Below are 12120 nucleotides of genomic sequence, written 5' to 3' on the forward strand. Positions count from 1 at the left end.
GTGACCACGAGATTACTACCCAGGCTCTAGCTTAGGCACGAAAAAAGATATCGATTTCAAATTTTGAGTATGAGTATTATTGAATTTGATGCAAAATTTAATCATAAAAACAACTGACCGTCACTTCCTGTTTGACCGGAAATGCCCTAAACTTTGTTATTTCACATGGAACACCCTGTATGTTATTTTTGTTTTCGAATCATTTTTATGTACACTTCCCTATACCCAAAGTTCGGAGTTTTTGAGATATTAAATGTTTAATGTAAAAATGTCATCTGAACAATGCATAAATGGAAAACGATATAATCAGTCAATGCATAGATCAGAGGTGCCTGGGAATCTCAATTTTAATATGGTTGCTATGGCAAGCTTTTGTTTTTAGACGCCATATTTGCATCTATTTAAATATTAGTATTAAGGTCAAAGTCATTAACAATAATATTTATTTTAAAAAACATGGTAACAGTAATGATAAGAAATTAAAGAAAAATTTAACAGATCATCCATAAATCAAGTGTTCAAATTGTTCACCATTCATTTGATGACATATAGACCCCAATAGAAAAAATCTAAGGGAGTGATATTGCAGGACCTAGCTGGCCATCTAATTGGTCCATTTGTACCTATCCAACGATCCTCAAACTCCTGATTTAAATGATCCATTACCCTTCGGGCATTATGAGCTGGAACTCTGTCCTGTTGGTAATAAATGCGTAAATATTAATTTATTGGTAAATTTTCAAGAAAGTCAGCTATTTCATTGTTTAAAAACTGTAAATACTGGTCTGCTGTTAGTGGATTTTCAAAGAAAAATTGTCCAACGATGCACGTTCCAATTACTCCCATCCACACAATAACTCCAAATCTTTCCTGGAAAGCTCCTTGTCTAAATAAGTGGGGATTTTCTTTTGCCCAATATCTTGAATTATTTCTGTTGAACATACCCAAATCTGTGAAGCGTGATTCGTTAGAAAAAAGTTTAAACCTTTTTTAAAATCTTTGTGATGCTTTCCCGTCCAATTCCAATATCAGCAGCAATTTGCCTAACTGAAGTAGTCGGGTCTACCTTAATACTCGCCAGAGTATTAATCTCCACCTCTTTACCAACAATGCACTCGTTAGGTTCTTCCTCAAGTTTTTCTGTTTTTAAGTGACGTTCAAGCCAAGGAAAATATTTGTCGTGGCTGTGCACGATCTGGATATCGTCGCCTGTATAAAACTTTTGCTACTCTGCAATTTTTTCTCGCTTTTCCATGCACTAGTAAAATGTCAATTTAATGTTTGCGAGTAAAAACGCATTTTAAATAAAAAAGAAGTAATAAGTAGTGCTGGCAAAAACCGGAAAAAAGTGAAACCGGGTTCCGTAAAAACCGATTTCAGATAAAACCGGTTAGTCGAATAGTTGCTAAAACCGGTTATTCGAATAACCCGTTACTTGAATCGCCAAAACCGGATATCTAAAAATCGGTGCTTTACAAAGACAGACCCAGAGAAATTGATGTCTAAAAAAAAGGTCTACAAAAATCTGGAAGTCAAATTTGTTTACGAAGAAATCGATCTCTAAAAAAAAGGTCAATTGCAATCGGACAAATCGATGTCTAAAATAAAAAAGGAAGTGGATTAACGAATAATCGGATATTTGAAGAATCGAATAACCGGTTTTTGGATTTCGTAAAAATCCGAATTTTCCGAAACCGGTTAACCGACTATCCAAAAAACCGATTTCACTTGCCAGCACTAGTAATAAGCACCACCACTAAACGTGAAATGTAACAGCAAAATATCAAATTAATCAATTAATTATGAATATATGGCGTCTAAAAACAAAAACCTGTCATAGCAACCATATTAAAATTAAGATTGCTAGGCACCTCTGATCTATGCATTGACTGATTATATCGTTTTCCATTTATGCATTGTTCAGATGACATTTTTACATTAAACATTTAATATCTCAAAAACTCCGAACTTTGGGTATAGGGAAATGTACAAAAAAATGATTCGAAATTGTTTGTAGAATACAAATTCTCAATTAGTTGTAGGGCATTCCATTAAAATTATTGCAGTTAATTGCTATTATAGATGACTTCCGGTATTTTCCGGATGTGCCGGAAGTGCGACATTTTTTATGATAATCAGACTTTAGTACTTCTAAAATAAGTTAAAGGTATCATATGATTTTGTCCCTTTCTTCGTTTCTTTTCTTTCAAAAGGGTTTTTTTTATAAATGACACATTTGACATTTTAAAGCGCGATTTTCTCGGAAACTGTCAAAGATAGGTATAGGACATAATACATATTTTAGTTTCTTTAGCAGAATTGAAAACAAAAATACTATACAGGGTGTTCCATATGAAATAACAAAGTTTAGGGCATTTCCGGTCAAACAGGAATGACGGTCAGTTGTTTTTATGACTTAATTTTACATCAAATTCAATGATACGCATGCCCAAAATTTAAAATCGATATCTTTTTTCATGCCTAAGCTAGAGCCGGGGTAGTAATCTCGTGGTCACCCAGTATACTTTGGATAAAATCATTGCAAAAGTATTTAATCTTGTATTGAACACGAACATAAACAAACAAATTAAAAAAAAACATTTATATTGCTCTTTTAAACATTGATTTTGTTCAATACAGAAGTCTAAATTTGGTCAAAATAAATTAATGTTGGTAGAATTTAGCCTACTTTTATTTATTTTGTCATAAAATACCATTTTCTCCTAAACTAAAAATCAGACAATTAAAAATTACCTCTTTTTGTACTAAAATCATTAAAAAAATTCTCATTTTATGGTAGTCACTATACTCGTATAAATTTCGAAAAAATAATGTTTCATTAAACATTTACATGAGATAGATATCGACGAACAAATTTGGGAAATGGTGATCATTGAAAAATGGTAAGTGATATAGAGGAGAGGTTGTATTTATGCAACCTGGAAAATGTTTCAAACTTGGAAATATCAGCTAATTTTTGGGTCAAAATTTGGTATACACTGATAATGATAAATTTGATATAAAAAATAAATTTAGTACAAAGATATTTTTTATTGTTACATATTGGTACTGTTCTTATTGAATAATGCACTTTTTATAATGATTCAAACATGAGAAAATTCAGTAGTGTTTGAGATGAAGTCCAATAGTTTTTATTTTTTTGCATCAGAAAAATCAGTATAAAAATATTCGCATTCTTCGAATGCACCTCATTAACAAAAATATTAAGAGAAATGGGGCTTGTCAACATTTTTATTGTGGGTTTTAATATTTCCTTACAAATTTAGTGCATTCATTAATTCAGCAAAATCTTTCCTGTATTACAACCAAACATGTACCGATCTTACGAGTATAAGCTAATTAAGATATTTCACACATGAAGATGAGCTTGAAAAAAATTAGTGTTTTCACACCTACTGTCTGAATTTATCTCAAATGACAGCACTGCTTTTGTTAAATCTTTTTGCAAAAAGAAGTAGATTTATGACTATTGTAGTGAAAATTAATGATTCTATTATAGACCAGACTAATAGATGAATTCTTCAAATTTTGTAGTAGATAAAAATATCAATATGATCAAAATGTATACTGTCAGCTTTTCAGATGTCCCTTCTTTATAAGATCTAATTCCATAATCATATGGCTGTTAAATATCAACAGACAATAGATACATTTTCTAATTTCCCCACAGAATACGCTTAAGGTTCTTTGACGAAAGAGACAATTATATGGTAATCTTTCCTTTTATATTGTATAGTTCATGGATTAGTTTTTTAAATTACTAAAGTTAGGCGGTCCCCCACTGATGGAATATTTTAAGTGGATTCCAAATAAAAAATGTAGAGTATAATTCTCTGCACAAAAGTGCAGAATAAAAATTACTTTTTATGGTATTTTAAAATAATTTAACTTTTAAAGACTGTCCCAAGTAAGAACCATAGTTGTGTGCAATTATATGTATTATATTTTTTAGAAATGTACTGTGATTTAAATTATATATCATTCAGTTGTTTTCTAAAAAAAATTAAATAATTTTTTTATATATAAATTCAGACAAATTAAAAAATATATAATTGTTTAAAGGTTGAAGTTATAAATAAATATACTATATGTATTGTATAAGTTGTGCAATAATAAAATGAATGTATAACATTCCGTCTTTTATAAAAACAGTTATTTATGTATTAAATGTCAACTAATTTGTTCCTTTATTCCAGTTGTTAAATTTACATTTCTGTATTTCATTTGCTTGATTGGTGGTCTTTTAAAGCAAGTAGCAAGTATGATTCTAGTTTTACATAAAATATTTTTTATTTTCCATTTCATTGAAAAAAGCTGTTCTTTCTACTTCTGTTCAATTGTAGAAATATGTAGTTGATTTTATCTTTAGCACTCGACATGGATGTAGATTTTTGCTTAGGGTGGACCCAGGGCTGCAAGCTCTATGGAGGCCTCTGAAAAAAAAAGCTCCCACATTTAAAGCCATATACACTTTTTCGTTTAATTAACAAAGAAAAGTTATGCAATCAGTGATTTACTGATATAAAATTTCAAAACTTAAACACTTTTTGATTTGACTGGATGGAAAATGCGTCCATTAATAATGTCATTTTTGAAACTTGCAGTGTGCAGCAACGATGAGGGGAATGGGGAGTGGCCTCCCCCTCCACTACACCTATGGTACTCGATACAATATACTAGTTGGTTGGTAAATATAAATAGCCAATCCCTTTTCCAAAATTTTATATATACAGGGTGCCCACATATGTTGACAACAAAATTTTCACTGGAAATTTGACAATTTTACAAATCGGTCATTTATCAAATTAAAAAATACAGTAGACCGACTATCTTTGAACTTTGTAAATGAACATGAATTTTAATTCTGAATAACTTTTCTCGTCTTATACGATGAGTTTTGTAATGTTCAGTTTAAAGGATAAAACCAATGACTATTATTTCTTTGTAGGGGCTATAAGCCACCTTCAAACTGCATTTTTATACATTTTAACAAAAGCAGTATTTTTTAACAAGATTAACTTTTATAAAACCAGAAAAAACTTTTCTCTTTTTCAACTCCAATCATGGCCTCACTATATATGAACATCAGAATAATGGAAGCGACGGATAAACTATAAGAAAACATACAAAAAACCTGAATGAGCTTCCTCATTTAAAATGAGAAATTACATCAAATTTTCTCAGATCCTACTTGCTGCTCAAAATAGCTACCAGCATTTATATATGCTTTCTATCCAGTTTAAAGAAAGACTGATATTTTGTTGTACTTTTAGTGCGTTGCTAAGAAGAGCTTTATATTAGTTATTTTTATAATTTTATCATGCCTCATTTTATATAAACTATGTATGTGAAAATATAATGCTTTAAAATAGATTAGTGTTTATTTATTGTCATTTTTTATTGTTCAAAATAATTTCCGTTTAATATCGCAATTTAAAATCATCTAACATGTAATTACACTAGTGGCTATTTTAACAGAAAGGTTCTTTATTGAAGTTATTAGCTTTGTTTTGGTTTGCACTTTGAGTTCTATTACAATCTGCTCATGTGCACTTTGTAAATACCGTTTTGGTTTTTTCAGAACCACTTCAAAGATAAATCTTGTTTAAATTTTTTTCAGAATCAGTTTGTAACAGTTCTGGAACTGTTCAAACAATTCTTGCATGAGAGCAGGTAGCAGTTCTGAGTTTGGAATTCTCAACATATGCAAATGTGCTTTTATTAAGTATTCTGACAAAAGGAGCAGTTTAGAAATCGAAAAAATTAATATAACTACATCCGCTCTAAGAAATATTTTAAGTCTTGGCATTTTATAGAGGAGAAATCACACTTTTAGTAAGACAATTATAGAAGAATTAGATTCATCCAGGAAATGATGAAATGTAACGCTAAACTAGAGCAATTTCTTTTAATTATTCACACTGAAAGAACATATAAACATCAGAAAATATGCCCTTCCTGTTTTGTTCAGCAAATCTAAAGATACTTAATTGGAATTAATGTATATATTAATAGTTTCCTAAATGCATTCTGCGAGGTGTGATTATGTTTATAGTACCGTATGCAACTTTCTTGTATATTCAACAGGCGTGCAAAATTCAGGAAACAAGATAAACATACGAGGTAAAAATTGTTCTTTTTTATTTTGAATGTATTATCAGTTGTCATGCCCTGAAGAGAACTTATATAAGTGGTACAGTGAAGAGATGTTTTTGATTTACTATATTGCTGGACAAAAAGTTGCGCATATAAATGCCCCCCTTTAAGAATTTAGGAACCTACATCGAGCAATTTATTAGCAATCTAATATAAGTAAAAAATGTTGGAATACAGTTTAGTGCACATACAGTTGTGTCGATTATGAATTAGTTCCATACAGTCTTCAGTTTCAGAACCAAAACAAAGCTATTGTATGTATATAAAATACATGCAATTACAAGAATTAATTTTATAAAAAAACACTATATATTAATTCCTCAGTCAGAATTTTACTATCCTTGCTTATAAACAAGGATTTCTTTTCATCAGAATCATTATCAGAAAACAATACACAGGGTGTAACAACAGTTGCGATAAAAGTTGATAGAATGGTAGAGTATGGCTTCTTCATAGTAGCTACTGCATGTACAATTTGTTAAAAAAAGCAATGTCCTAGTTAGAATGGTTTTAAGTTTCAACTGCAAAAAAAAGTTAATTAGGAATCATTTTAGAAAAAAAAATGCTTTTCTTTTTAAGTTTAAAGATCAAATTTCTTAATAATTTATCTACCAAGCAATATAACAATTAATATAAATTTCTACAATTTCTTTTTTAATAATCAGTTAACTAATCATTCAATTTAAAAGATGCTTTAAAATGTATATTTTTATTAATAAATTAAACGTTGAACATTATCTAAGATATATGTTACTGGACATCATTGTTTGACACAATTCTCGTCATTCACACTTTTTTTTTGCTGCATGAATAATTTGAATAACTAATACTTATTTGTTAAATTTGAAAACCATAAAACGGGTAGTAACTTCCAAGATCTATTTTGCAAACTAGGATGAAATACATCATAATTAACTTTCTGTAATTTGTCCAAATAAATAAAAATGGGTACAGCTGGTAACAAAGCACTTCTTCCTTCTTTAGGAACATTTTCTTTAAGGCTTCTTGATTTCATTAGGTGCTGATGAGCTCTGGTGGCAATTTCAAATACGCATTCATTGAGGCGTTCACTACGCCTTGCTCTGAGCACTTCTTCTTGACTTACCTTATTTTTTATTAATAAATCTTGGGGTACTGGAAGAAAATTTAATCGCCTTGACAGGGGTATACTCCTGTAATTAAAATCATAAATTCTAATAATCATACATCATATACAAGTAAATTACAATCAGATTTTAACTCTACAAATTATATTTACCTTAATTGTTGTACAATTCCTTGTGCTTTTCCTAAATGAGACGCAGCATGATCTGCATGAATATTTTTAACATTGCATCCTTCTAAAATTAAATAAAGGATGTTGGATACAGTACGTTCAGAATATTTTTCCATAACATCCAAATTCTGAAATCCTTTTAGACTTAAATAATCTTTTCTAGATGTAATTAATGCATGAAGGTATCTTTTAGTTAATTTATTACTCTGCACTGCCTAAAACAGTTTTACATGTTATACATACAAAATTAGTGCAGTTTTCATCCAATGTATATATTATGACTACGAAAGGAACATTATTTTCCAATGCAATTAACGTTGTTAGCCTTTGTCGGCTAAAATTACTGCATTTTGTTATTTTTAATCCATATTTTTTTACCTTAAATAATTCCACTGCTACAGGATGCTTAGGAACAGCTTTAATATCGCCAGAAAAACATTTTTCAACTGCATCTTCCCAAAATTTCAGTCTCATAGATCCAATGGTTTCCTGGGACACCTGTTCTGCTACTCGTGCAACTTCTACATTAAAACTGCGAATTGCAAAAGCACATGATCTTGAAGGGTTCCGAAGTAATATAGTGCAAATAAAATTTTCATAATCGTATCTTCTATAAAAATTACATATCTATAACAACATATTGGTACATTTTAAATTTTACACACTTTACAGATCCCAAGCAATATTCAGCGGTTGAATTACTTTTATTACTAAAAAAATTAACATTTCTATTATTAATTTTTAAGGAAAATTTTGAATTTAATTTATTTATATTCATTTTTCCAAAATATGTATCTGTATATATATATATAAGGTTATCCATCCCTTAGAGCATATACTGCTGGAGGCAGCATCTCGCCCGATAGTATAGCGGAGGTTTAGAGAGAGAGAGAGAGGTAAAGGAGGGTATATCTTATCTCTCTTTAGTAGCACACGATTGCATGTTGCTAGAGAGCGATAGCAAATATAATCCTATAACCCTCTCTCTCTAAACCTCCGCTACACTTTCTGCCACTGGGACGCTGTCTCCAACAGTATATGCTCTAAGATCCATCCAAATCATCACCATGGTCATCACTCTCATAGACCTAGTATCAAAGAGGATATACTGTATTATACTTAAGAGTATATACTACTGGAGGCAGCGTCTCAGTGGCCGTGAGTATAGCGGAGGTTTAGAGAGAGATGGGTAAAAGAGGGAATACGCCTTTCTCTCTCTAGCAGCACGCGATTGCATGTTGCTAGAGATAGATAGCCTATACGCTCCTATCCCCCGCTCCCTCTAAACCGTCACTACATTTTCGGCCACTGGGACTCTGCCTCCAGTAGTATATGATCATTATATGTTTTGTGGGATATACAACGCGCTGATGTGGGCAAGGCCTTAAAGTATATACTACTGGAGGCAGCGTCCCAGTGGCCGAGAGTGCAGCGGAGGTTGTGGAGAGAGAGGGAGGTTAAGGACTTTGCTATCTCTCTCTAGCAGAATGCGATTGGCTGCTGTCTTCTCCCCTTTCACGCCGTTATTGTTGGCATTAAACGTGGCCTCGATAATTTGGGACCGAGGCGGACTATCCCTCTTTGTCCTGCTTTATCTCTGTAAGCTAGGTCAGCCTCGTGAATGTGGTCCCTGTCCATCGTCTACCCCGACCACAAGCGCGCGCCATTATTCCATGGCTAGAAATTGGCCTCAATGATTTGGGATCGAGGGGGATTATCCCTCTTTATCCTGCCTCATCTCGTGTAGGCCTGGACAGCCTTCGTAGGTGGGCCCCATCCGTCGTCTANGCCTCAATGATTTGGGATCGAGGGGGATTATCCCTCTTTATCCTGCCTCATCTCGTGTAGGCCTGGACAGCCTTCGTAGGTGAGCCCCATCCGTCGTCTACCCCGACCGCAAATGCGGCCGGTGTAGGCGCTTTGTGAGACCTCGTTTTGTCCTGGCTGGACCCCGCCGGCTAGGGCCCTTTCTTCTGGCGCTCTTCTTGCTTCGCCGGCTCGTCTGTGTAAACCCCGTCATGTTTATAGTTGGGTAGGGTAGTGCGGCTATGCAACCTGGGATGCGCTTTGCTAAGGTGGCCCTTAGGCAAGCGCGGGTGTGTGTGTGTGTGTGTGCGTGTGTGCGCGCGTGTGGGTGTGCGTGTGAGTGTGGGCGTGGGCGGGCAAGGGCGTGCGCGTGTGGGTGTGTCGTTGTATTCGTTTCTTGATCCTGGCGGTCTCTGAAACAGAAGAGGTTAGCGGGCATGGGGGGATGTCGTTGGGGTGGTCACCCAGGGTAAAAAATAAGCATGGTCGATGTAGGCACTCTGCGGGATCTCCTCTTGCCTTGGCTGGCCCCGTGGGCAGGGGAGCAGGCAATGCCTTGATTTTTCTTTTTTCGACGGCTTGTCTAGCCCTCCGGGGGTTAGTCGTCATGAGGAGTGGGTTTTTGGGAATAGCTTGTAGCTACGGAATGCCTGTAGCCTTAATCATTACAGGCTGTGGAAAACATAGCCCTCCGCACGGCCACCGACGCGCCCTGGTACGTAAGAAACTATGACATATTACGAAACTTAAAATACACAAACGCTACACAGACAATAAAACAAAACGCGGAGAAACGGTTTGACGTAGCCGCTAGACATGACAATCCCCTCCTCAGGCAAGCCGTTGACAACGTACACGACGTGACTGACAAACACAAAAGACCTAGACACCAACTTTTTGACCCTGGGTGACCACCCCAACGACATCCCCCCCGCCCGCTAACCTTTTCTGTTTCAGAGACCGCCAGGATCAAGAAACGAAGACAACGACACACACACACACACACACATACACACACCCCCATACCCTCCTTACCACTCCCTTCCCGCGCTAGCCTAAGGGCCACCTTAGCAAAGCGCATCCCAGGCTGCATAGCCGCACTACCCTACCCAACCATAAACATGACACCACCCCCGGGGTTTACACAAAGGAGGTCCCACAAAGCGCCTACACCGGTCGCATTTGCGGTCGGGTTAGACGACGGATGGGGCCCACCTACGAAGGCTGTCCAGGTCTACACGAGATGAGGCAGGATAAAGAGGGATAATCCCCCTCGATCCCAAATCATTGAGGCCAAATTCTAGCCATGGAATAATGGCGCGCGCGTGGCGCCTGTAGCCTTTGAGTCGATGACTCGCGGGCCGGTGCGGGAATAGGGTACGTAAGGGTCACCTCGGAGTTTTTCCGCGGCCAAAGTGGGGGGGTGGGTTTTTTATAATTTCTCTTTGGTTCTTCTTGGTCCTAGCTGTTTCTGAAACATACAAGGTTAGCAGGGGGAGGGGAAATCAGGTTAAGGTAGTCATCTCGGGTCACTAAATAAGTGTCTAGGTCGTCTGTATGTTTCTTTAACGTCAGGTACCTTCGTAGTCAACGGTTTGTCTAAGGACGGGGATGTCGTGTTTCGCAGCCGCGTCCATGCACTTTTGGGTGTGTGTACGTATTGTCTGTGTCGCGTTAGTGTATTTTAAGTCTCGTACCGAGTTCCGAGCGGGCAGCCGAGCTGAGCAGACGTGTTTGTGAAAGTGCAGTGCAAGGAGCAAAATCTACCTGCCTTTATTAAGGCTACCTGGAAAGAATCCCTTTCTTTCCTATTAATCACCCACCTAATCCCCGTATTAAGCATAGAGGCCGTCGGCATCTTCGTTACAGGTACCTGTGCCAGGGTTATGCCCAGGTAAGTCCCACTTTTATTTATTTATCAATTATTTGCAATACTTTAGAATACATTTCTTTAAAATTGTGACCCCCGACAAACAATATACCAGACAGACAAATACACCATAAGACACGGCTAATACGTACACACCCTTACATACACACATACACACAAGCACAAAATGTCGGACTCCGAAAACGAGGAGAACATATACATATACATGGACGATACAGACACCGAAAGAATCTCTTCAATGGTCTCCGCTTCACCAAAAAACATGACCACTAAAACAGATTTATACGAACAGCTATTAACACAAAAACATGAAAACGAGACGATGAAACAACAAACACACGAACTCACAGAACAAAACACACGACAATACCAACAAATACTTACCATTACACAGCAAATCGTCGATTTGCAAAAAAACAATTAAACTTTCCTACGAAAACCACTAAATTACACCAAAAATTCGACAAACTCATCAACAAACAAATGACAGACAATATACCCCAGACAGGCACACCCCCGCCCCACACACACACCCCGCGCACACACGCACAGAGAAACGCAAAAAACACACGGCGGAATTCTCTAGCGAGGACGAAGCCCCCAGACATAAAAAATCAGATAAAACAAATAAAACACGACCACAAACACCAAACACGCGCCCCCCGACACCTAAACCCTCCACAAGCGCCCTACAAAACACCCACAAAACACACTAAAACAGACAGACAAAACCAAACAAGTCCTCCCGGTAATTTTGCGAAAGCAAGAACGGTGGACGCAAGTACAAAAAATACTCACGACACTTAACATTAACTACACAAAAGCCAAATTCACTAAAGACGGTATAGCCATATACCCAAACTCACCTAAAGACCACAGACTATTGACAAAGACACACATTCTCGTGCGAGCGGTCGAACTGAGCGGACGTGTTTATTGTAAAGTGAAGTGCATTGCAACGAGCAAGATC

General features: G+C 36.0%; 1 protein-coding gene across 1 annotated transcript; it reads right to left on the reverse strand.

Annotated features, from left to right (window-relative positions):
- Positions 1-6870: 6870 nt before the first annotated feature.
- LOC108916045 (NADH dehydrogenase (ubiquinone) complex I, assembly factor 6) lies at positions 6871-8236 on the reverse strand. Its single transcript, XM_018722233.1, has 4 exons — positions 8119-8236; positions 7832-8063; positions 7436-7668; positions 6871-7349 (listed from the first exon to the last, which is right to left on the reverse strand). Exons 1-4 carry the CDS (start codon positions 8229-8231, stop codon positions 7001-7003), a joined length of 927 nt encoding a protein of 308 aa, XP_018577749.1. The 5' UTR covers positions 8232-8236; the 3' UTR covers positions 6871-7000.
- Positions 8237-12120: the final 3884 nt, after the last annotated feature.

The sequence above is a fragment of the Anoplophora glabripennis genome, unplaced genomic scaffold (genome assembly GCF_000390285.2).
Source record: "Anoplophora glabripennis isolate ALB-LARVAE unplaced genomic scaffold, Agla_2.0 scaffold1763, whole genome shotgun sequence".
NCBI lineage: Eukaryota > Metazoa > Arthropoda > Insecta > Coleoptera > Cerambycidae > Anoplophora > Anoplophora glabripennis.

Bases quoted from the DNA above. Each gene is read 5' to 3' on its own strand.
- LOC108916045 (XM_018722233.1), bottom strand. From the start codon at position 8,231: ATGAATATAAATAAATTAAATTCAAAATTTTCCTTAAAAATTAATAAT. The intron at 7,669-7,831 runs GTAAAAAAATAT...AAACTGTTTTAG, and splicing joins TAGCAGTGGAATTATTTAAG to GCAGTGCAGAGTAATAAATT. The intron at 7,350-7,435 runs GTAAATATAATT...TTTTAATTACAG, and splicing joins GGAATTGTACAACAATTAAG to GAGTATACCCCTGTCAAGGC.